The 24,332-nt window shown below is 52.8% G+C and overlaps 4 protein-coding genes across 4 annotated transcripts; 3 read left to right on the top strand and 1 right to left on the bottom strand.

Annotated features, from left to right (window-relative positions):
* Positions 1 to 329: 329 nt before the first annotated feature.
* Positions 330 to 4,764, bottom strand: ASPWEDRAFT_62003 (ABC transporter ATP-binding protein). The gene is made up of 9 exons (XM_040838612.1): positions 4,543 to 4,764; positions 4,415 to 4,495; positions 4,200 to 4,370; positions 3,547 to 4,148; positions 2,903 to 3,500; positions 2,264 to 2,834; positions 2,045 to 2,217; positions 496 to 1,998; positions 330 to 448 (listed from the first exon to the last, which is right to left on the bottom strand). Exons 1-9 carry the CDS (start codon positions 4,642 to 4,644, stop codon positions 416 to 418), a joined length of 3,834 nt encoding a protein of 1,277 aa, XP_040685970.1. The 5' UTR covers positions 4,645 to 4,764; the 3' UTR covers positions 330 to 415.
* A 420-nt stretch (positions 4,765 to 5,184) lies between these two features.
* On the top strand, positions 5,185 to 21,173 carry ASPWEDRAFT_175579 (uncharacterized protein; the record flags this gene model as incomplete). Its single annotated transcript, XM_040831378.1, has 3 exons — positions 5,185 to 11,109; positions 11,163 to 17,645; positions 17,706 to 21,173. The coding sequence occupies 3 exons, from the start codon at positions 5,185 to 5,187 to the stop codon at positions 21,171 to 21,173; spliced, it is 15,876 nt and encodes a 5,291-aa protein (XP_040685969.1).
* Positions 21,174 to 21,991: 818 nt separating this feature from the next.
* Positions 21,992 to 23,199, top strand: ASPWEDRAFT_656889 (uncharacterized protein). Its single transcript, XM_040838812.1, has one exon. It carries the CDS (start codon positions 22,032 to 22,034, stop codon positions 22,944 to 22,946), a length of 915 nt encoding a protein of 304 aa, XP_040685968.1. The 5' UTR covers positions 21,992 to 22,031; the 3' UTR covers positions 22,947 to 23,199.
* A 213-nt stretch (positions 23,200 to 23,412) lies between these two features.
* On the top strand, positions 23,413 to 24,267 carry ASPWEDRAFT_31207 (bZIP transcription factor; the record flags this gene model as incomplete). Its single annotated transcript, XM_040833520.1, has 2 exons — positions 23,413 to 23,515; positions 23,567 to 24,267. 2 exons carry the CDS (start codon positions 23,413 to 23,415, stop codon positions 24,265 to 24,267), a joined length of 804 nt encoding a protein of 267 aa, XP_040685967.1.
* Positions 24,268 to 24,332: the final 65 nt, after the last annotated feature.

Below are 24,332 nucleotides of genomic sequence, written 5' to 3'. Positions count from 1 at the left end.
ATCTCATCCGATGGCAAGCATCTGATTTCCGTGTCTGGTGATGCCACAGTCAAGGTCTGGGATGTCGCTACTGGGTCTATACTCCACGATTCCAAACACGATGTGCCTCATCAGACAGTTGCATTCTCGCCCGACGGCAGGCAGCTCGCCTGCTCATCTACAAACAAAGAAGTTAGACTCTGGGACGTTACCCCTTTGACGCTGTATCATATTCTCGAGGGTTATGCAAATAAACCATAGAGTCTTGCGTTTTGTCCAATGACAAGGTTAGGATACGCAGTGAAGGTCGCTGATGTTTATATTATGATTATAATTAATTATAAAGCTGCATCCACTGAATATTATATATAGATCATTGATAAGATAAATTATACATTAAATTAACTACCGAATTGATATTATAAACGCCAATGGCCTACACCTGTCGATCCAGAGCTTGCGCTTGACACTGCTCCTGTTAGCGACTGCAAACAAATCCTGCTTGGGAAAACATACCATCTGCCAATAAGGTCCCTTGTTTCTCAGTAACTCATGGTGCGTCCCGCGTTCCAGAATCGCAGAACCCGGGCCCGTTGTGCTCTCGCCAAAGACAAAAATCATATCCGCCTTTTGGATCGTCGCGAGCCGATGCGCAATCGATATAATAGTCATGCTGCGTTTCCCCGCCAGCCGCTCCATAGCACCCTGGACGAGCTTTTCCGACTGCGAATCCAGACTGGAGGTAGCTTCATCGAGGAGGAGGAGGAGTGGGTTGCGGATGAGAGCGCGGGCGATGCATAAGCGCTGTTTCTGGCCGCCGCTGAGGGAGGTTTGCGCGCTGACGCCGAGCTCCGTGGAGTAGCCGTCCGGGAGGGAGGTGATGAAGTCGTGAATTTCGGCGTCTTGGCAGGCTTGGATTATTTGGTCTTCGGTGATGGGGGGCTCGGTGTCTTCGAGGCCGACGAGGAGGTTATCGCGGATTGTCCCGTCGAAGAGTTTGGGTTCTTGAGCTACGAGAGACAGGGCGTGGCGGTAGGAGGATAGCTCGATGGAGCGGATGTCTTGGCCGCTGAAGAGGACAGAGCCGTGGGTGGGGTCGTAGAATCGCTCGAGCAAGGAGATGATGGTGGATTTGCCGCAGCCTGAGGGGCCGACGAAGGCGACGAACTGGCCGCTGTGGACGGAGACGTTGAGGTTGACAAAGGTTGGGATGTCACGCGTGGGATAGGTGAACGAAACGTCTCTGAGCTCGATGTCGGCGTTGGAATGAGAGGGCGGTAACGGCTGCGAGGATGGGTTCTGCAGCAGCATCTCCTCTGCTGTTGGTCTGGCGCTGAGGATACGACTGGCCGACGCCTTGGCCTGGGCAATGTTGGGACCGAAGCTGAAGAACTGGCCGGCAGACTGGCCGCCTTGGATGAGAGCGATGTACACGACAAAGAAAGAGATGATTCCGTACTCGCGCGAGGCGAGCAGCTGGCCTCCATACCAGAAAGTGAGGGCCATCGCGCACAGCTCGACACTGTCCGAAAAGGCAAAGATGAGAGTAGCATACCATGCTTTGCGCGTGGCCTTTTTCCTCTGCTGCGTCAGTAGATCCGAGTATCGCTTGATGATGACATCTTCCATGGTGAGAGCAGTGACGGTCCGGAATGCCCGGATGGCCTCTGTCGCGAACTGCGAGCTATCTCGATACACCTCTGCGTTCATCGACTCGAACATCATCTCGTACCGAATGCGCATGTACGCAGACAGGAAGAGGAACGGCATTGCGGCAAAGAAGGTGACTGCGGCCAGTTTCCAGCCAAAGGCAAAGGAGATGGCGACACATCCCATGACATTGAATACCGATATCAGAGGAAACACCCCGGTTGGCCCAAACAGTTCCTGGACCTGTTTTGGATCCGTCGACAGTCGGGATATCAGACTGCCGCAGGCATTTTCGTCCTGTTCATAGTAGGCGACGGGCTTGCGGATGAGGCTGGAGAAGTAATCGGTGCGACATGAGGATACGATAAACTAACTATTAGCTTACTCTATAAATACAAGAAAGAAGAAGACTTACCATGGACAGGGAATTTGAAGACATCCCCATGAGGAAATAAAACACCCCCATAGCCAGCGCAAGGATGAAAAACATCAACGCCCAAAAACTGGCCGCATCGGCGAGTTTCTGCCCTCTGAATTGAAACACTTGGATGAGCTGTGCAAACAGCCAGCTCTGTAGTGAAAATCCCGCTATAAGCAGTCAGCTTCAGTCCCGGTTAAAGAGAGCAAAACCTACATCCAGCCCCGATGGCCCCCACGAGCGTCAGGACGAACAAGATCCAACGGCGACGATGCTCGTGTATAAAGATACCAAAACTGTGAAAGAAACCAATCCTTTTTTGTTTTGTGCTCGTCTGTTTCTCCTCATCCGTATCGTCCGCCGCTGGACGATCCTGTGGTTGCAGTTCTGCATTTTGCAAGAGAACAGCTTCCTTGCCTTCACTTCCCGCAGGCTCAGACAAAGGCGCCAGCTGCTGCGCGTGGACAAGACTGTGATACATTCCTTGCTTGTGAGTGAGTTCATCATGGGTGCCCTCCTCAATGCTCGTCCCGTCCTGCATGACGATGATATGGTCTGCCCGGCGAACTGTCGAGAGCCGATGTGCAATCATGATTGTTGTCCGGTCTTTGGATACGCGGTCGAGAGCAGCCTGGACTACCTTCTCACCTCGAACATCAATGGAGCTCGTTGCTTCATCGAGAATAAGAATCGGCGGTTGGCTGACGATGCTACGGGCGATGGCGAGTCTCTGGCGTTGACCGCCACTGAGGTTGATGCCACCTTCCCCAATGACTGTATCATAGCCCTGCGAAGATCAGTAAGATATTATGAAACGGAGGGGTGAGGGGGATGGAATAAAATGAAAATACATACCAGAGGAAGTCGCTCGATGAACTCATCCGCAAATGCCTCTCTACACGCAGCCTTGACCAATTCCATCTGGACAGCCTCCGACTCGTGCTCCCATTTCGACCGGATCAAGCCGAAAGTAAGGTTCTTAAAGATGGTATTGTTGAAAAGGAAGGGCTCTTGTTGAACCAGTCCGATCTGGGAGCGCCACCACTTGATATCAAGCTGCTTGATATCACGCCCATCGACAAGAATCTCGCCCTGGACTGCTCCATCCGACAATTCCTGCAGTTGATACCATCGCTCAATCAACGCTACGATGGTGCTTTTGCCAGACCCAGAGGGTCCTACAAGAGCTGTTGTCTTTCCGCGTTGAAAACGCGCGGTGAAGTTCTTTAAAATCGGTACGCCCGGTCGTGCTGGGTATGCAAAGGTAGCGTTTGTAAAGACAATATCTGCCTGTGCGGACACATCTGCCTCTCCAAAGCCGGACAGCGAAGGGACCTTGAAATCAATGACCCCGAAGAAAGGCCCAGACGCGCTGATGGCTTTGGAGATAATCATGATGGGGGATGCGATATTCCCCAATACGGAGACAACCAGCAGGACAGAAAAGAACACCCTGGATGATCAGCGAAATTCTTGCTAGTGAGTAAATGGGGACATACGTGATGACCGTGTTGATATTCGCAATATGCCCTTCCCGATAGAGCTTCAGTCCGAACCAGAATGCCAGTGCAAAACTGACATACATGGAAAAGAACAAGAGCGCCATATGGATCCCCGTGACGGGCGACATTCGTAGTCCACGCTTCCGTGCCTCTGTTACCCACGAGGAATACTTCCTTGACAAGGGAGCCTCCGCTCCTAGCGAGAGCACGGTACGCATGGAGCCAAAGACGTCCGCAGCGATAGAGGCATGTTTTGTATCTGCCTGATCCACGCGCTGCTGCGCCTTGACCAGGAATGGCACTGTGAGACAGAAACCGAGAATGACGAAGAGAATGGCCGAACTGACGACGAGTGTGAGGGCCCACGAGTATCGAAATGCAATGGCATACGCTGCGATGAGCAGGGCGATGGACTGGAACAGTACAGCCAGCCGATCGGAGACACTCTGCTGAATCGTGTTGGACAAGGCCGTGATGGCATGCGTGACAGAGCCTACCGAGATCTCATCCAGCCTGCTGACGGGGAGGGAAAACAGAGTCTGCGTGTATTCGAGGCGTAGGATGGACGAGGCATGAAGGCTCACCAGACGAAAGCAGATCTATACGGTTAGTCATGTCTTTTTAAAGAGGACGGCTAAGCAATGTCTTACCATGGAGACATAGGTCAATACGAATTTGCCAATGAAGAGATAGACAATGTAAAGGCTGTCTGTGTTGACGGCCGATTTGAATTGCTCTTCAGTCACGCGGGAGTTGGGCACAAAATACTCGTTGAAGACGCCCACGAGCTGACCAAAGACGATATTCATCAAAGGAAGAGCCTGCGATGGTGAGTTTTTATCCAACCGGAAGGTTTGAGACATACAATGCCTGATCCCATGGCGCATGCGAGGCCAAGGATGATGGCGAAGATGCCGCCATTTCGTGCTCCGTAGGATAGAATTCTCTAGTTGAGTCAGTCAGGATGAGTTGGAAAGAGAGGATTCGACTCACAAAATAGCTAGATCCGAGAGAGGCAGACTTGGGCTCTGACGCCTCCGATACAGACACTGTCTGGTCCCCTTGGGGCGAACGGTTTTGAGAAGGTGAATCCATTTTGACGATGCAGCTGGATCGAAGGAATGGGTTCACATTGTGCTGCGCTGGAGATATTAGATAGACGGGTCCCTGAGAAACGCAATGGACGTCCCTGGCGACTGAATGCCATCACGCGACGTTGCAGCCAAGGGGTCTAGGTCCTCAAACAAGATTTTGCACCCTCCTTTTCGAATAGTAACCAGCGATTCTGGTGGAGATGAACCGTTCTTTTGACTGACGGCTGTCAAGCTTTGACTGTCGATCATTTCGATTTTAGCTTTCCGGTTGCGGAAAATGTAACCTGGTTGGTGGATCCACAAGTATAACCAGAGCACGAATACAAACAACACGAGCTAAATGATGATTCAATGACTAGAAGTATGATTGTGCGATTGCGATCGAGACTAAAAGAACAAGAAGAGGGGAAAGTGTAAAATAAGGGGTTAAAAGCAGGAACAGGACTGGAGATTAGTCCGATCCATCCCAACTTCCAGCAGTTTATTATTACTTGTTCTACTAATAATACTAATCATAAAATATAGTTAATTATCCATAATCATGGAGACCAGCAGCTTCCAATATCCCATCCGGGAAACAAAGACGATTTCTGTCCTTTCGACTGACACCGAAACGAGCAGAGACGGCGTTGCTGTTGTCACCCCCAAAAAGAATACACATAGAAAAACCACAATCTCAATTGCTGAGCAGCCTCCCTCCCCGACAAGAAGCACCGGCAATTGCGAAGACGAAATGCTGCACGAGGCAGCCGCCCAGTGTCACTGCTCGATTGATGAAATCGAAGACATCTACGCGTGCACTGCGCTGCAGGAGGGCATGATGGCCCTCACCTTCAAAGACTCCTCCGCCTACACCATCGAGTACGAATACCAGCTGCCCTCGGGCATCGACTGCAAGCGTCTCCACGAGGCCTGGCAGCAGACTGCGCGGGCCAGCCCGATCCTGCGAACCCGCATCATCTCAACTAGCCAGCGTGCATGCCTTCAAGTCGTCCTCCACGGCACGATTCCATGGCTGGTTCAGTCTGACAACGACGGGATGCCCAGTGATACCGGCATCGCGTGGCGAGCGGGAGCCCCTCTCGCATACTTTATCCTTAATGTCACTCGAATGACCTTGAAAGTGGTGCTCCATCACTCGGTATGTGACGACTGGTCGATGGCCTTGCTTCTGCGCCAGGCTGATGCGGCCTACCGCGGCGAGTCCCTCATCGACCGCCCTTTTCGGCCGTTGGTCGACTACGTCGAAAGGACTCGCGCTCACGCGAACGAATTTTGGGCCACAGAGTTTCGCGATGCCCACCAAGTGGACATGCAGGCCTTCCCTCCTTTACCCACGACGGGGTACGTTCCCCGTCCAACGGAGAGGCTCGAGAGAACCATTGCCATGCCCGCTGACACGAGCGCTGCGTTTACCATCAACACCAAGCTGCGACTGGCATGGGCTTTGCTACAGTCCCTCTATACCGGTTCCGACGATGTCTTCTTCGGTGCCGTGAGCGCCGGTCGTGGCGTTTCGGTGCCTGGAGCACAGGAGCTGTGTGGACCAGCTCTAGCCACGATCCCGGTCCGTGTCCAGCTGAACCCAGAGCAGCGAGTGTCTGATGCCCTCGCCACCGTGCAAGGGCAATGGGCAGCCAGCATGGAGTTTGAACATGTGGGATTGCAGAATCTTCTGCACCTAGGACCGGGCCCTGAGGCGGCGTGTCAATTCCAAACCCTGCTTTCTGTGGAGCCCCGGGACGGCCACCAAGTTCCCGCCCTCTTCTCTCAGCCCAAATCAGTTCAGAGGGCGTACGATCTCTACTCCTTGATTCTCAGGTGCCGTCCACTTACGGGTGGCATGTGGATTGAGCTCCGATTCGACCCGGCCGTCATCGAGGCCCACCAGACAAAGCGCATCCTCTCTCAGTTCATCCATATCTACCAGCAGATCGAAAAAGAACCATACCGGGGACTGTCGGAGATCGAATCCGTCAGTTCGGAGGATCGAGAGCAGCTTGCGCTTTGGAATGTGCTCGACCCTCCTTCCGCTACGCCACCGTGCGTGCACCAACTGATTGCCCAGCGCACACACCAACAGCCGCACTCAACCGCGATTAGCAGCTGGGATGGAGACCTCTCATATCAGAAGCTCGATGATCTGTCTGGGGCATTTGCTGCACGCCTGGTCGAGCATTCTGTCGGCCCAGGGGCATTTGTACCACTGTGTTTGGAAAAGTCCAAGTGGATGGCGGTGGCAATGCTTGGTGTGATGAAAGCCGGCGGTGCATTTGTCTTGTTGGACTCGACCTATCCTATGTCCAGGCTGCAGGAGATGTGCCAGAGAGTCAACGCGCGGCTGATTGTGGCCTCGCAGCAGCAGATTCAAGTCGTATCCGAGCTTGGAGTGCCCACGATTCTAGCTGTCGACCAGCTTGACCTGGATAAAACCAGCCAAGAGAGACAAAGCCCTCGACCGGTAGTCGGCCCTTCAGACAATATGTATGTGACTTTCACATCCGGGTCAACAGGTACGCCCAAGGGCGTCATTGTTACCCATGCAGGATATGCCGCCAGTGCCTTGGCCCACGGAAAGCCATATCATTTCACGCCCGAATCACGGGTGCTCCAGTTTGCATCGCCAGCATTTGACTCGTGCATAATCGAGCATCTCAGCACCCTCATGATGGGCGGTTGTATCTGCATTCCGTCCGCTGCAGACTGTCATAGCAATCTCGAGGAAGCCATTAACCAATTCGCAGTCAGCGTGGCCTGCCTCACACCGACTGTAACACGGATCCTGAGCCCAGATCGACTGTCCACCCTGAAGGTCCTTGCCTTTGTTGGAGAGGCGGTCTTGGCCAGTGACATTGCCCGCTGGAAGGAGTTTGTGCAGGTTCGCAATGCGTATGGCCCGGCAGAATGCTCGGCAGTGTTCAGTGTGCAGCCCAATCTCCAGCACCGCCAGCCGACCAACATTGGATTCCCTACGGGTGGCGTTGGCTGGGTGGTGCATCCCCGGAACCACCAGATACTCATGCCGGTGGGATGTCCCGGCGAGCTGGTAATCGAGGGTTTGATCGTGGGCAATGGCTATCTCGCCAGCCCCGAACAGACCGCGCAGGCATTCATCAAAGCCCCAGTCTGGCGCCGGCAGTTTGGGGCCATGTCCACGCCACGAATGTATAAAACCGGTGACCTGGTCCAGGCTGCTGGCGATGGCAGCTTTCGCTATCTGGGACGGAAGGATACCCAGGTGAAGCTACACGGACAGCGGCTGGAACTGGCCGAGATCGAGCATCATCTCCGTCGATCGTTTCCACATGCCCGCCAGGCGGTTGTCGAGATGCTGCGGCCGACTCACATTGAACCCGGCGACAGTCGCCCAGACGCGATACTCACGGCGTTTGTCTGTCTGCCCATGACACTGACCCCCGAGGAAGAGAAGGAGATGGAGAAGAATCTGTTCCTCCCGCCAAACGACGAGTTCCGGGCCGCCTGTGCCTCCGCGGAAGCTCGTTTGTCCGACGTGTTGCCGGCGTTTATGGTGCCGAGAATCTTCCTACCTCTCTCGCACATGCCCTTGACCCCGTCTGGGAAAACCAACCGTCGGTACCTCCGTGACCAGGCCAACCTGCTGTCATGGGGAAACATGCGAGCATACCGCGTGGCCGAGGCGGAACCTCAGCGGCCCTCGAACGCGCACGAAGAGAAGCTGCAGCAAATTTGGGCACAGACACTGAACCAGTCGGTTGAGAAGATCGGGGTCAACGAGAGCTTCTTCCGCCTTGGTGGCGATTCGATCAGTGCCATGCAGGTCGCTGCCAGCTGCCAGGCTGCTGGATTGAACGTGATGGTGGCTGATATCTTCCGCTTCCCAACCATCGGAAAACTGAGTCAGAAGATTCAAGAATCGAATGGCCCTCAACTTCACACTCCAAGCTTGGAGGACGACCCGATCGAGACCAAGTTTGGCCTCACTCCAGTGCAACAGCTGTGGTTCGAACATGTGCCTGACGGACACAACAAATTTACCCAGGAGTTCCTCCTCCGAGTCACACGGCCAACGTCGGTGTCCAAGCTCCGTAAGGCGGTCCAGGCAGTGGCAGCCCGTCATTCGATGCTTCGAGCTCGTTATGAGCAGGACGAGGATGGAGAGTGGACGCAGATGATTGGCCGGGATGTGAACAGCAGCCTTCGCTTCAGGGAGCATTGGCTGCCGTCTCTGGAGGATCAGGAAGCCGTGCAGCAGATCTTCTCAGACAGTCAGAGCGTGTTGGATATCCAGCAGGGAATCCTCCTGGTGGTGGATCTGATTGAGACCGAAACGCAGGAACAGTACCTGGGCCTGATGGCTCACCACCTGGCTATCGATCTGGTTTCCTGGCGTGTGGTGCTGCAGGATCTCGAGGATATTCTCACCACTGGTCGACCCCTGCAACCGACCTCGCTGTCATTCCAGCAATGGTCACGCCTGCAGCAGGCATATGCCGAAGAGTCTCTCGATCCGGAGGTCACGATGGCGACCCCTATCCCGGCGCCCCCCTTAAGCTATTGGGGTCCGCGGAAGACCTGGGGCTCCAACACTTGGGCAGACACGGTGCAGAAGTCCATCACAGTCTCACCGGAGACAACCGAAGCAATTCTCGGACCAGCGAATGATGCGTTCCACACCCGGCCGGTGGAGATTATACACACTGCCATTCTCCATGCCTTTGCTCAAACGTTCGACAACCGGCCGTCGCCCACCATATTCAGCGAGGGTCATGGTCGTGAGCCATGGGAGGCACACATTGATGTCTCCCGAACGGTTGGGTGGTTCACCACTATCGCACCATTGTTCGTGAGGGCAAAGAAAGGACAGGACATTACCGAACTCTTGAAGCTCACCAAGGATGGACGGCGTGCAATTCCAAAGAACGGGTGGGAGTACTTTGCCTCTCGCTATCTCCACCCCGAAGGCATGAATTACTGCCAGGGCCATTCTCCGATGGAGATTCTCTTTAACTATACCGGGCTTTTCCAACAGCTCGAGCGCCCCGGTGCGCTGCTCCAGTTGGCATCGGTGCCTGACCAAGGCCTTGTGCCGATGCCGGAGGATCTGCCGCGGATTTCTCTGATTGATGTGACGGCCACGGTGATGCATGGGTCTCTCAACGTGTCATTTGTGCTCAACAAGAAGACAAGGAATCAGGACCGTCTGCAGAAGTGGATAGATACATGCCTGGAGACCCTGGAAGCTTTGCCAAAGAAACTACAACAAGACAACTGGCTTACAGTTTCCGACTTTCCACTCCTATCACTGAAGAACGACGACCAGCTCCAGGGTTTGCTGCAACAGATCTCCGGCCAGTTTGGTGTCTCGCTCTCTGCAATCGAAGACATCTACCCCTGCTCGCCTATCCAACTAGGCATGTGGCTCAGCCAGGTGAAGAACCCGCAGATCTACTGGTCCCATATTAGATGGTCACTCCATCCCTTGCCGGGCGCTTCAAAGCCAGTCGAGACGACTAGAATACAGCAGGCGTGGCAGCAAGTGGTGGACCGTCATCCTATATTGCGTACTGTCTTTACCGATAGCACGACTGACCATAGCCACCCGGTGCAAGTGGTTCTGAAGGCAGTTCAGGCAGGCATCCAGATTGTAACAGAGCCTGAATCAAGCAAAGATAGCGAAGATCAAGCGCTGGCCGATCAAGCTCTGTTCAACCAAAAAGCACGACCAGCGCATCAACTAACGGTAACCCTTCAACCGAATGGCAGCGTCTCCTGCAACCTGACAGTCCATCATATGCTTGTCGACGGTGTCACTGAAAATATCCTTCTCACTGATTTCCACCGCGCGTATGATGGGAATCTTGACAACAAAACAGTAAGCCGATACGGCAAATACGTCGAATATCTGCAATCCCACCGCCAGTCAGGCTCGGAGGAGTACTGGACACAGTATTTGGAGGGTGTCAGCCCGAGCATCTTTCCTTTCCTCACCACCGAGCCTGCAGGCAAAAAGCCCGCCAGTCTGAAATCGATGCCATTCAACTTTGACATTGGAAGACGTTTGCGATCCTTTTGCCAGCATCATGGAATCACCGTATCGAGCCTGTTTCAGTTGGCATGGGGGCTTGTGCTTCGTGCCTATACAGGGTCGGAATCTGTGTGTTTCGGGTACATCCATTCATGCCGGGACATCCCGTTACAAGAGGCCCGAGAGGTTTGTGGCCCCCTCATTAATCTACTGATTTGTCGTCTGTCTCTGGGTAATGAGGAGCCGTTGCTCGCAGCCCTCATGGAAGCCCAGGACAGCCACGCACGGAGCATTGACCACCAGCACTGCTTCCTGGCAGAAGTCATGCATTCTTTGGATTTACAAGGACAACCTCTTTTTAACACCGCCATGTCTCTGCAAAAGGAGACTGCCGGCCAGCCGCTTGACTCACAGCAAGATGTTGTACTAGACTCTCGGGGTGGGATTGACTTTACAGAGGTAAGCTCACCAGCCCGTAAAAAGGCGAAAAGAAAGACTAAAGTTTGATTAAGTATGATGTGACTGTCAATATCACGACCAACGAGAGCGCTATCCATGGTGATCTTACATATTGGAGCCACGCTTTGTCTGATGCACAAGCAGAGCTGATTGCCGACACTCTCGGTCATATTGCCTTGCAACTGATCGATCCTGCCAATACCCGGCTGGGTGATCTGAATTTCTACAGCCCGAAGAACAAAGAATGGATGCTGGATTTGAATCGAAGCCTGCCAGACACAGTCAAGTCTTGTATCCACAGCGACATCAGTCGACATAGCCTTATGTCTCCCGAGAGTTGCGCAGTGGCTAGTTGGGACGGCAACTTCTCACACCATGAACTTGATCTTCTCTCTTCATCACTTGCCCGTCATCTCTCCGATCGCGGTGTCGGCCCTGAAGTTTTTGTCCCTGTGTGTTTTGAAAAGTCCAAATGGATACCCGTTGCGATGTTGGCTATCATGAAAGCCGGTGGCGCGTTCATCTTGCTGGACCCATCACACCCAGTGGAACGGTTGCAAAAGATGATACAAGAAGACTTTCAATCTCCAGTCATTGTAACATCAACTAGCCTCGTGGGAAATGCATCCCGCATTGCACCAGAGGTCGTCGTGGTGGAAGCTGCGAGCCATGGATGGGTGTCACATCCCAAACCGCCAACGCCCTCAACACCACAATCACCGCAATGTGCGGCTTATGCTGTGTTTACATCGGGCTCCACCGGGAACCCAAAGGCGACAATCGTTGAGCATCAAGCCTTCCGCTCAGCCGCAGCTGCCCACCAGAGGGTCTTTCAGCTTGACCAGCATTCCCGCGTACTTCAATTTGCCTCCTATGCCTTTGATGTCAGCATTTTGGAAATCCTGACTACGCTTTTAGCCGGTGGCTGCGTCTGCATTCCAAGCGAGAGTGACCGGCAAAGCAAACTGGCCGAGACAATTCAGGAATTGAATGTAAACTGGATGATGTTGACTCCTTCCGTCGCGCGGACTCTCAATGCTCAGGAGATGTCAGATACACTGGAAGTACTCGTGCTTGCAGGAGAAGGCATGACCAACGATGACATCCGACAATGGTCACCGTTTGTCCATTTGATGAACGGATACGGCCCTTCGGAATGTTCCGTGATTGCTACGGTTCAACCGTCCACAGAATGCCTCATGAATGACCCGTCGAATATCGGGCATCCCGAAGCGGCTGTGAGCTGGGTCGTGCATCCATCATACCCGAATAAACTCATGCCTGTTGGTGCTGTCGGTGAGCTGGTGATTGAAGGGCCGATTGTCGGCCGGGGCTACGTCAATCGTCCACAACAAACGGCCACTTCTTTCCTATCGTATCCCGCTTGGCTCAGTGAAGCTCGTGGCTCCGACAAGGGCTGTCTGTATCGAACTGGGGATATGGTCCGACTGCTAGTGGATGGGACTCTACGGTACGTAGGACGAAAGGATCGCCAAGTAAAGCTGCGAGGCCAACGCATTGAACTGGCTGAGATCGAGCGCCACGTTCAGTTGTGTTATCCTGGAAGCAATCCAGAGGTTTTTGTGGATCTCGTGGCCCCGTTGACCTCCGATAACCCGTACTTGGTTGCTTCAATTGTTCTGCCGTCGCAGAAATACGACGAGCAGGTTTTCCAGGATGACGTGGTAGAGACCCGAACCCGTCTACAAAAGGAAGTACCCTCATTTCTAATTCCTTTTGCTTTCCTGCCCGTGCTGGAAATACCTCGACTGGTGAATGGCAAAATGAACCGACATCGATTACGGCAAAACGCATCGCAAGGTCTCCAGCGGCAGTTGGACCAGTCGGGAGGACAGGAGAATGTGCGACAGGTCGAAAATCTGACGGCAGTGGAGAGAAGATTGCAGTTCATCTGGGCCCAGGTGCTAAGTCGCCCCGTTGAGATGATTGGGCCGGACGACAACTTCTTCCGTCTGGGCGGAGATTCGATCGCAGTCATGAAGCTGGCATCTACAGCGAGTGCTCAGGGACTGCAACTATCTGTGCCGGATGTATTTCTGCATCCAAAGCTCAGAGACCTGGCACGATTGCATTCTTTGCCCGAAGAAGAGCCATCCTCAACCATAGTGGAAGCAAAAGAGAAGAACAGCGAACCACGATTCACTCTTCTTCCCTTGGAACATCATGAAAACGTGTGCAAACAAGCCGTTGCACAGTGTAATGTTCCAGAGGACCAGATCGAAGATATTTATCCGTGCACTCCACTGCAGGCTGGTCTCGTAGCTTTGACAGCGGAACGCCCAGGATCATATATCGCTCATCACAGGTTTCAACTAGCTCGTGAAATTGACCTGGAAAGATTAAAAAAGGCTTGGGAAAAGGTGTCAGCTGGAAATAGCATCCTACGCACCCGCATGATTGAAACGGAACTGGGCTTTCTTCAGGTGGTAACCAAGGACAATCGGCTCCACTGGATGACCGGCGAGAAAAGGGAAGAGAAGAAGCCAACATGGGAGGTTCTGTTCGGACAACCATTGGTGCATTTTGAAATTATTCCAACATCAGACAACCAGATGGAGCTGGTGGTGACAGCACACCACGCCGCTTATGACTCCTGGGCTCTGCCACTTCTCCTGCAGCGAGCACAGTTGGCCTACAATGATTTCAACTCGGACGGGCTGGTATCATTGCCTTTCCAGGCCTTCATAGAATATACCATGTCCCAAAAAGAAGCGGCCCTACAGCATTGGCGCACGGAGCTTGAAAATGTAAACACCGATCCATTCCCTTCTTTGCCCTCCCCAGCGTACCGGCCAAGTACGACAACACGGTTTGAGCGCTCCATCTGGACGGGTCAATTAATGGATGACGGCGTCAGTCGAAGCACGGCTATCAAACTGGCTTGGGCTCTGGTGCAGTCCCAGTATCAAAGCAGCGATGAGGTCTTCTTCGGTATGGTATCACCTGGACGTACAGCCCCCATCCGTGGAATTGAGACCATGGCTGGTCCAACAATTGCTACAATTCCTCTGTACGTGGTTCTTGATGAGAACAAAACCGTATCCGAATCACTTGCGGAATTACAGGAGCGGACTCTGGAAATGATTCCTTTCGAACACGTCGGACTGTCCCAGATCGCTGCCCAAGGACCGGCTGCTGCGAGGGCTTGCTCTTTCCAGACGCTCCTCATTGAAGGACGCGGTGAGGTTGACAACATGCTATCGGGTATAGACATTGCACGGCCCATGGGCACGACTTACCAAGACGGGGCATCTAACGCGTATGCTGTGGAGCTGACTGTCATCTTACAAAAAGACCAATTGGTTGTCGAAGCCGCCATTGATGAGCACGTTGTGCCCCAATGGGAAATGCAGCGTATCCTGGACCAGTTCAGTTACATTCTGCAACAGGTCCACCAGAAGCCCCAGCAGCAAATCCAAGAACTTTCCACGCTGAACCCCAATGATGTCCAGAGGCTGCAGCAGTCGAACTCCAAGATCGATTCTGAGTCTGAGTCTGAGCTGATAGTTGATGTGATCCGCCAGCACTGCACCACGCAACCTTTGGCTCCAGCTGTCTGTGCCTGGGATGGGGACCTTTCTTATGACGAACTAAATGTTCTTTCTGCAAACCTCGCCACTCTCCTGAGATCCCAGGGTATTGGACCCGATGATTTCGTACCCATATACATGGGCCGATCACGATGGATTGTGGTCGCGGTTCTGGCAGTCATGAAGGCTGGCGCGGCATTTGTGCTTCTTGACATTCTGCACCCACCAGGGCGGCTTCGCACCGTTTGCCAGGAAGTCAATGCTTCTGTCATCATTTCTTCAGTGGAAAGTCAAGAGACTGCACAGTCTCTCGTTCCGAATGTTCTGATTGCTGAAGAAAGTGATCGTTCGGGTTTACCGGTAGCCAGCAGCTGGCCCCGTCTCAATGCAGATCATGCATTGTATGCAGTATTCACCTCTGGCTCCACCGGCAAGCCCAAAGGTGCAGTTGTCGAGAACGGGTCATTTGCGACGATGGCTGTTCCATGGGCTCGAATCATGGGTCTTGAACCGAGTTCTCGGATCCTTCATTTCGCCTCCTATGCCTTTGATGTCAGCATCCTCGAGATTCTGGGCACATTATTTGCCGGTGCCTGCATATGTGTTCTGTCAGAGTCAGAGCGTAGAGACAAGATAGCGCAAGCCGTTACCAAGCTGCAACCATCTCACGCCGTATTGACACCGTCTGTGTTGCGTGTGGTGACTGAGTATGACCTGCCATCTGTGCATACAATCATGCTTATTGGAGAGCCCGTCCGTGCAAGTGACGTCCAGCAATGGGCACGAAAAGTGCGACTGTTGAATACTTACGGGCCTGCGGAGTGCACGGTAGTCTATACCATGCAGCCATCCATCACCCCCGACTCCCAAGCGGCAAACATTGGCTTCCCGATTGCAGGCGCAGTTTGGGTAACAGATCGCCGAGACCCCAGTCGACTCGTGCCCACCGGGGCAGTTGGTGAGCTTCTTCTCCAAGGGCCCCTTGTTGGTCGGGGTTATTTGAACAACCCAGAGCAAACAGCTGCTGCATTCATTTCTGAGCCGCCGTGGGTTCAGAAGCTTGGAATGGAAGGAAAATACGACCGCATGTACCGCACAGGCGATCTCGTTCGGTACGAGGAAGATGGGTCTCTCTCCTTCGTTGGGCGAAGAGACTTCCAAGTCAAGTTGCGAGGCCAACGTTTCGAACTTGGCGAAGTAGAAGAGCACGTCCAGCAGACGTTCCCCGGGGAAGTGGAGGATGTCGTTGCTCAGATAGTCACCCCGGCAGCACTCATCAAGTCCCCCTGTCTGGTTGTCTTTATTGTGCCAAAAGAAGGGCTGACGGCACCTGCACTGGAACCCTCACCCACGGTAACTCTGGACATCGTGGCACCGACAGATATCAAAGAGAAGGTCGCCCATACCAAAGAGCAGCTGCTGGACCTTCTTCCAGACTACATGATACCAACTGCCTTCATACCCCTTCGACATATGCCCAAAACAATCGGCGGGAAGGTGGATCGGACGAAGCTACGAGAGTCCATGGCGGAAGTAACACGCGACCAGCTGCAGTCCTTCTTTGCTCCCAAATCCCACGGCAAGCGTGCTACCGCGACAGACGTCGAACGGGCCCTCCAGCGAATCTGGGCGCGGGCGCTGGGCATTCCGGCAGAACAGATTGGCGTGGATGATAGCTTTTTCCGCTTGGGAGGCGATTCCATCTCTGCCCTGCAAGCCACCTCCCAAGCTCGTGCCGTAGGAATCGACCACTCGGTCGGAGACCTGTTCCGCTTCCGGACCATCCTAGAAGTCACCAAGCGCTTTGCTCTCGGCGCCCAGGACCGGGACTCGGAAGCGAATGTGGAGATGGTCTTGCCCTGTACCCCTGCCCAGAGAGGCATCCTGGTGAGCCAGATCAGAGACAGCAGCAGCTATGTGACACACTTCATCTGGCAGGTGAATCTAGCATCGGCTTCCCAGCATGGCACGGCGGTGGTTGATATAGATCGACTGGCACGAGCCTGGAGGCAGGTCGTGGCCTGGCATCCGGCACTCCGGGCTGGCTTCCGCCCAAGTGTATCTGGAAATGGTCAATTCGAGCAGATACTGCTGCGTCATGTCGACCCCCCGCTAGTGATGGTCCAGTGTGACATGGAGGAGGACCGACCAGGGGTGCCTACTGTGCTCAGTACATCTTCCGCCGCTGTGACTCGCCACGACGGCCAGGCTGTTCCTCACCAGCTTACTATCTGCACAACCCCCACAGGCCGTGTCTTTTGCCGATTGGATATCAACCATGTAATCATCGATGCCATGTCCTTGGCTGTTCTCGTGCGGGATATCGGTCGAGCTTACAGTAGCGACTCGGCTCTGGTGACTTCGCAAAACGACACATATCAGAAATACATCACCTTTGTTGAACAACAGTCACAAGAGCAGGCACGTGAGTACTGGAGCTCATATCTGGAAGACATGCAAACCTCTCAACTTCCAGCTCCCCGACTTTCAGAGCCTTCATCTCATAATTGTCTGGAGCTGTTGAACATCACGCTCACGCAACGTGGGTCTGATATCGAGTCTTTCTGTCGCTCCAACGAGTGGACCGCGTCGAATGTCCTTTACTTTGCCTGGGCTCTGACACTTGGTGCATTCACTGGCTCGGATGATGTTTGCTTTGGGACATTCTCGTCGGGCAGGCTAGTGCCTGTGCCTCACATAAATGAGGCAATCGGCCAATTTGCCAATGAGTCCATTTGCAGAGTGCGCCTGGCACGGCAACTATCCCTCAACCAGGCTGCCATGCGCCTCCAAGAGGATTATTCCAACGTTCTGTCATATCAGACGTTCCCGTTGGTCGATATTGCTCGGGCTGCCGGAGCATCGATGCGAGACTTGGCCTCCACGGCCGTCAACGTCCAATATAAGAGGTCAGCTGGTCATTCTGATGCGGAAGAGGACACCGCACTACAAATGGCTCTGTTGCACGGGTTAGACCCGATTCTGGTAGGCTTCGATGATTCCTCTGTTGCTTATATCACATACTGATTATTTGTGAACTTACAGCAAGACGTCATGCTGTATGCCGAATTCCAGGAGAATGGTCAGATAGAGGTGGCCATGACCTACCGTCCATCGCAGGTGTCCTCCTCTCTGGCATCTCAATTAGCCCAGTATTTCGATCTAGCCGTGGGAACTATTCTCCAGAACAGAGACGGCTGTGTCGGTGATTTGCAGCTCCTCAGCGTCCAGGACAAACAACGACTCCTGCATTGGAACAAAACTCTACCAGATCCTACCCGTAAATGTGTGCATGAGGCTATTCGACAGCGAGCAGAGAAGCAGTCGGAATGCGTTGCGGTAGCAGGTGCAGAGGGAGACTGGAGCTACAGGGAGCTAGATCAGCTGGCAGCAAAGCTAGCCAGGTCATTGACTCAGCATGGGGTTACTGCATCTCAGAGAATACCCATCTGCTTTGAGAAGTCGCGATGGACAATTGTTGCCATGCTAGCAGTCCTGAAAGTGGGGGCCGTTCTGGTTCCTCTTGACCCTGCCCAGCCCGTGGCCAGGCTACAGGACATATGCCGTCGTGTTGACGCTGACTTGATTATATCATCGGTCATCCAGGCATTACAAAGCCGAGAGCTTGCACCAAAGGTGATGGTGATCGGTGATAATACCGGCGTGGAGAATGGTATTGGGGAAGATGTTGGCCTTACGCAACCTGTGGACCCTGAACAGCCGGCGTATATACTCTACACCTCCGGCACCACTGGATCCCCTAAGGGTGTCATGGTATCGCACAGATCATATACCTACGCCGCGGAGGCTCAAATCACTGGCTTCGAACTGGACCCTTCGTCCCGAGTCCTGCAGCTCTCTTCATATTCATTCGATGTCTCGATGACGGAGATCCTAACTACTCTGATAGCCGGTGCTACCGTCTGCGTGCTCACAGAGCCCGAACAGAGTCAGATGTTCTTAGATGGCGCATGTCCCTTCCCAGTGTCACATGCCTTCCTGACGCCGTCAGCTGCGAGCGGGCTGGACGCCTCCAAGGCCTCGTCGTGGGTGCAGACCCTTGTTCTTCAGGGCGAGCCCATGTCAGATGTACATATCACTCAGTGGAGTGAACAGTGTCGTCTTGTGAACGGTTATGGCCCGACAGAGTGCACGGTTTTTGCTACAATGTCATCACCCCTTAGCCCCAGACATGATCCCTGCGACATTGGTTGTGCCTTGGGTGTCCACTGCTGGGTTGTTGATAGGAACGACTACAGTATACCTCTACCTGTCGGTGCCATTGGAGAGTTGATTCTCAGCGGCCCGTCCGTGGCGCATGGTTACCTAAACGACCCAGAAAGAACAGCTGCAGCCTTCATCCACGCGCCAAAATGGCTACAAGACCTCTACCCGGGACAGTCATCATCCTGGCGACTTTATAAAACAGGAGACCTGGTTCGCTACGAAATAGCAGATGGATCTCTACGCTTTGAGGGCCGGAAAGACCGACAAATAAAAGTACGTGGACAGCGCGTTGAACTCGGTGATATCGAGTATCACACCTGGCAGACTTTTCCAGGTCATAAAGAAGTGCTGGTCGAGCAAGTCATGGTCCCCAATGGCCCATCATCTACTCCCGGATCAGGCTCAGTAGCTCCTCGACTGGTTGCTTGTGTACGAATCGATTCGAACAGTGATACAGATGAGAGTATGTCCAAAGAACGCAAAGCTCTCCCAATCCCTGGAGAAGACTTTCACGCGGCTGCCGCCGAATGTATACGACAACTCCGCGATGTTCTACCTGTTTACATGGTTCCGGACTTGATGATGCCCATCAGCCAGGTGCCTTTGACAGCCTCTGGTAAAACGGACAGGGCCGAGCTGCGCAAGATTCTGCGGTCCATTTCACCGGAAGACTGGAGCGTATACTCTGCAATCCAAGGCAGCAAGAAGGCTTTGGCAAGTGATACGGCGAAGAAATTCCATGCCATTTTGACAAGGCTCCTGAACATTCCCCCAGAAGCAGTCGACGCAGATGACAGTTTCCTCCACTTTGGTGGAGACTCGATCCTCGCCATGAAGATTGCCGCCAACGCGCGAGCTGAGGGCCTGGAGATCAGCTCTAATGATGTTCTTCGATATCCAACCATTTCGGAATGGGCCAACATTGTCGATAGCCATCGTGGAACCGGATCTTACGCTGGGCAACATGCCCCCTTCTCGCTCATCCAGGATCATGAACGTGTTGCCATTCTCTCTTCGCACTTTTCACGGGAACATCCCTTCACCCCAGAGAATGTAGCAGATATTCTTCCGGCTCTCGACTTTCAAAATTTCTACATCACGCACTCCTCGCCGGTTTCTACCGCCCACGTTTTCCCGGATACCTTGGATGTAGATCGACTCCGAACGGCATGTAAGCGGGCGATGGTTCACCACAGCATCCTGCGAACAGTCTTTGTGGACTTCAACGACTCTCTCTTCCAGGTCGTCTTAGGAGAGGTGGATCCAGTATTCGAACACATTATATATGATGAACCAGAGGACTACATCATGCAGAAATCGCAAGAAAAGCTGCCCAGCTCTACCGATCGAGGAACTCTTCCCGTCGGGTTCACTCTCGTCACCAGCCCCACCAAGAAGGCTTCCGTACTTATCCTCAGAGTATCACATGCTCAGTACGATGGAACCTCCCTACCTTTGCTATGGGAGGCGGTGGCGATCGCCTATCGAGGAGAGGTTCTCCCAAAGACGTTGCAGTTCAGAGAGGTGGTCTACAATCGGCTCCGGGATGACAATAAGGATGCCTACTCTTTCTGGCGTAGTTACCTGCAGGGGGTGCACCCGGCTATACTCGATCCATTCGATATTAGCAGCGTCCCCGTGAGGTCGGAAAAACACACCAGCGCAAGAAGGGAGGTCGAACATCCCCAGCTTTTGCCCAATGTGACTGTTGCCTCGCTGGCAAAGGCCGCTCTGTCCTGGGTTCTATCGGAACAGATTAACAGCTCGGATGTCATTCTAGGTCAGGTCGTTCATGGCCGTGGTGCACCCCTTCCCAATGTCGATAAAGTCCTTGGGCCCTGTCTCAACCTGCTCCCTGTTCGAGTCATGATCGACCACGAGATGACAGTACAGGATCTGGTTTACCATGTGCAAGCCCAGCAGCTGGAAACCTTCACTTATGACTACGTATCGTTTGACAGCATCGTGGAAAAATGCACCAGCTGGTCCGGCAAACCCAAGCTTGGATGCCTTGTCCACCACCAAGGCGTTGAATTCGACGAGCCCTTGGACATGGATGGTGTGTGCTCCATCTCCAACTCCAGCTGGGCCAACTCCAAACTGGCACAAGGCCAGGTGGGCGTGGTTACGATTGAGCGCGGGCCACACCTGGGCATCATGATCATGGCTGCCGAGGACATGATGGATCTGCCTGCTGCGGAAAGTCTGGCTGAGCGGCTTGCCCGTACAATTGAAGTGTTCTCTAAGAGTCCTGAGACTCCTCTGGCTGAACTGGTAAAAGTGTAACAGGATTCGTGTACAACGAATGGGCTGGTATAGAATCGCATTGTAGATGGGCTAAGAGGATCATTGTTTGCTTTAAATTGGAATTATTGGAGGGAAAAGAGGAAGAATCAGAGGAAGAATCAGAGGAAGAAAAAGAATTTTGTCAAAAGCATGAATATTCCCATGTACCTAATATGTGTAGCTAGCACTAGTCTATAATAATATCTAATACTGTATTTGCGTTTTTACCACGTGATCTTTCTAGGGGACAAAACAAGGAAAGTTTAATACCAAACCAACAGTCTTCGACACTTCAAATTCTGAACAAAGTCAAGTATAACCCATGACATAGTATTATGCTTACTAGTACTTTTACCTACAGATATAAGAATTAGTTTAGCTATTTGTAGCTTAAGTATGGCTGAGTGGATAGGAAGCCCTAACCTCCACACCTTATGGTCGTATGTACCAGACACAACATCAGAGAGGAGTATATGGATAGTAAACATGTTACAAACAGATAATTGATGGGCAGAGTTGCTACTTGCTGTGAAAGGCGCACCCACACAATACTATAAGAGGGTGAGACAATTTAGGTGATGGAATAGTCGGATACTCTAAGACCCACTCACTCTATCTTATCCAATCATTGTTCAGATTGATAGTGAACTAGCAGGATGACGGTTTTTCAACCAATCAGGACAAACACTATAATTGTGTATATATACTAACTTTGATTAAAGTGCCTGATTCTGTGTCGAGAGTACTATGGACCGATATAAAAGGCAAATAGTGGCTTAAAAACCCCATCTCCCAACCTTGCTTCAGTCCTCTATCTTCTTCTTGCCAGACTTCCCGACAAACGGAGAGAACTTCGCCATGCCTACATTCCGCAGTCAGGATATTCCTAACCTCCACGGCCAGGTCATCATTGTCACCGGAGGCAACATGGGTCTCGGTTATGAGACTATCCGCCAGCTCAGCGAGAATAATCCAGCGAGTATCTATCTCGCTGCTCGATCCCAAAGCAAGGCCGAACAAGCCATTTCCGAGCTCAAACACGCCAATCCAAAGCTCACCAACATCCATTTCTTACAACTCGACCTTGCATCGTTCGAAAGCATCAAAGCAGCCGCCGCAGACTTTCTCAGTCGAGAGTCTCGTCTGGACATCCTGATCAACAATGCCGGCATCATGATGACCCCAGAAGGCGTCACCCAGGACGGATACGAGATCCAATTTGGAACAAACGTCCTGGGCCCAGCGCTCCTCACTCAGCTTCTCCTCCCAACTCTCCGCAACACGGTAAACCTGAACAGCCAGGCCCGTATGGTCATGCTCTCATCTGCCGCTCATGCCCGGGCGCCCAGTGACGTTTACAATTTTGACGAGCTTCGAACCACCGCGCCCCTTCGCCATACCACTCAACGGTATACGACGTCCAAACTCGCCAATCTCCATTATGCCAAAGCGTTGGCGGAGAGGGAAACAAACGTCAAAATCATCCCCGTTCACCCCGGGATGGTCGCGACGAACCTCCACCATGCCTCGACGGGTACGTTCCTCAAACCCTTCCTCTATGCTGCGGTCTGCCTCGCTGCAACCCCCGTGGAGAAAGGCGCGCTGTCGCAGATTTTTGTGGCGGTGAGCCCTGAGGCGAAACACGGTCAGTACTATGGGCCTGTTGGGAAAGCAGAATCAGGGTCTCAGCTCGCCCAGAATCGCGATCTTCAGGAGGAATTGTTTGGATGGGTGCAGGGCGAGCTTGCAGGACATGTCGAGACGATTGAGTAGAGCTACCATTTGTGTCATGAGTATATTGTTAGTCGTATATTGTTATGCTATTCGAATCCTCTCTCTTAAGCTTTAATCGATATTCTGTCTATCCTTTGCATATCTGCCATTCATGTCTATAGTAGATCCCCTCGCCTCGACCTCGGAGAGATCCACTGGTCAGTGGCAAACCCCAGGCTGTTGGGAAACACCAGTCAGGATTTTTCATCGGAGTCATCCTATCTCTCAGTCAAAAAATGACCATACAACTAAGCTAAAAATGTGCCCGGACACATAATTATGCATTATGTGTATATATATGGTCCACTTTGCTTGATACTAAGGTATCTATGGTGTCTTGACTGTGATTGGCTGAAAATCCGTCATCCGATTGACCCGCCCCACTCTTTGCAATGCATCATCGCCACTTCTCCTTTTGCTTCACCACTCCTATTTTCTCTGTCACAGTAACCACCTGGCTTGTCTAATGTCGCAAGAGCGGATCCATCGGCTTGACGAGGATTGGACCGCAGTCACAGATCCTGCTCTCCGGAAGAAGCTGCAGAATAAACTCAATCAACGTGCTTTGCGTACGTCGTCGACACCCTTGCTGTCACCACAGCACACTAACCCTCTCGTAGGAGCGAGAAAACGCCATGAAAAACAAGCCCTGATCTCGCAGGCCAAGAAGAGCCGGGCCGACCTGCCCCGTTCATATGCATCGATTCTTCCACGGCCAGACCCAGTCCAAGGGCCACGACGACCAACCACGCTCGCAGAGGCCGTGGCGATGATGACGCGCTTTCACACAGTAGCCTATGAGAGATACTACGCTGCAAATCCATGCCTGGACCATTTATTCACTTTATCCAAATTCAACGTTCTGCGGGCCTTTGTGGATAACATGGCCGCCCTGGGATTAAGCATCCAGGCCATTGGAGAAGAAGACGCCATCTCCCCATTCAATACTAATATCCCCACAAACAAACACAACCGAGAAATCCTTCCAGCGAGTCTCTTGCCCACCACGACTCAATGCTCAACCCCCCATCATCCCTGGCTAGATTGTTTCCCGTTTCCGCGAATGCGCGATAATCTCGTCAATGCCAGTGAGTCATTCGACGATTGCGAGCTGTGTACGGATATCATGGATCCCGCCAGCGGTGATGTCGGGATCATGGTATGGGGTGACCCCTGGCTTCCGCAGAGCTGGGAAGTCTCTCAGCTGTTTGTTCAAAAGTGGTCGTGGGTCATCAAGGGCTGTCCAGAAATCTTGGTGCACAGTAACTATTGGAGGGCCAGACGAGGCCTCAGGAAGCTTAAAGCGAGCTCTCTATACTAAGTCAGTAATACATCTAGAGATAATATAGTTCAGTGATTACTGTAACCCTAATTAAAAAATTGATA

Source organism: Aspergillus wentii (assembly GCF_001890725.1).
Source record: "Aspergillus wentii DTO 134E9 unplaced genomic scaffold ASPWEscaffold_7, whole genome shotgun sequence".
In the NCBI taxonomy this organism is placed as follows: domain Eukaryota; kingdom Fungi; phylum Ascomycota; class Eurotiomycetes; order Eurotiales; family Aspergillaceae; genus Aspergillus; species Aspergillus wentii.
This window is presented reverse-complemented; position numbering and strand designations above follow the sequence as displayed.

What these genes read in the sequence shown, in the direction of transcription:
- ASPWEDRAFT_656889 (XM_040838812.1), top strand. Translation starts at nt 22,032, where the DNA reads ATGCCTACATTCCGCAGTCAGGATATTCCTAACCTCCACGGCCAGGTC.
- ASPWEDRAFT_62003 (XM_040838612.1), bottom strand. Translation starts at nt 4,644, where the DNA reads ATGGATTCACCTTCTCAAAACCGTTCGCCCCAAGGGGACCAGACAGTG. An exon ending in GCGCCATGGGATCAGGCATT is followed by an intron (nt 4,371 to 4,414) that starts GTATGTCTCAAA and finishes TCACCATCGCAG; the next exon opens with GCTCTTCCTTTGATGAATAT. An exon ending in AATATCAACACGGTCATCAC is followed by an intron (nt 3,501 to 3,546) that starts GTATGTCCCCAT and finishes CTGATCATCCAG; the next exon opens with GGTGTTCTTTTCTGTCCTGC.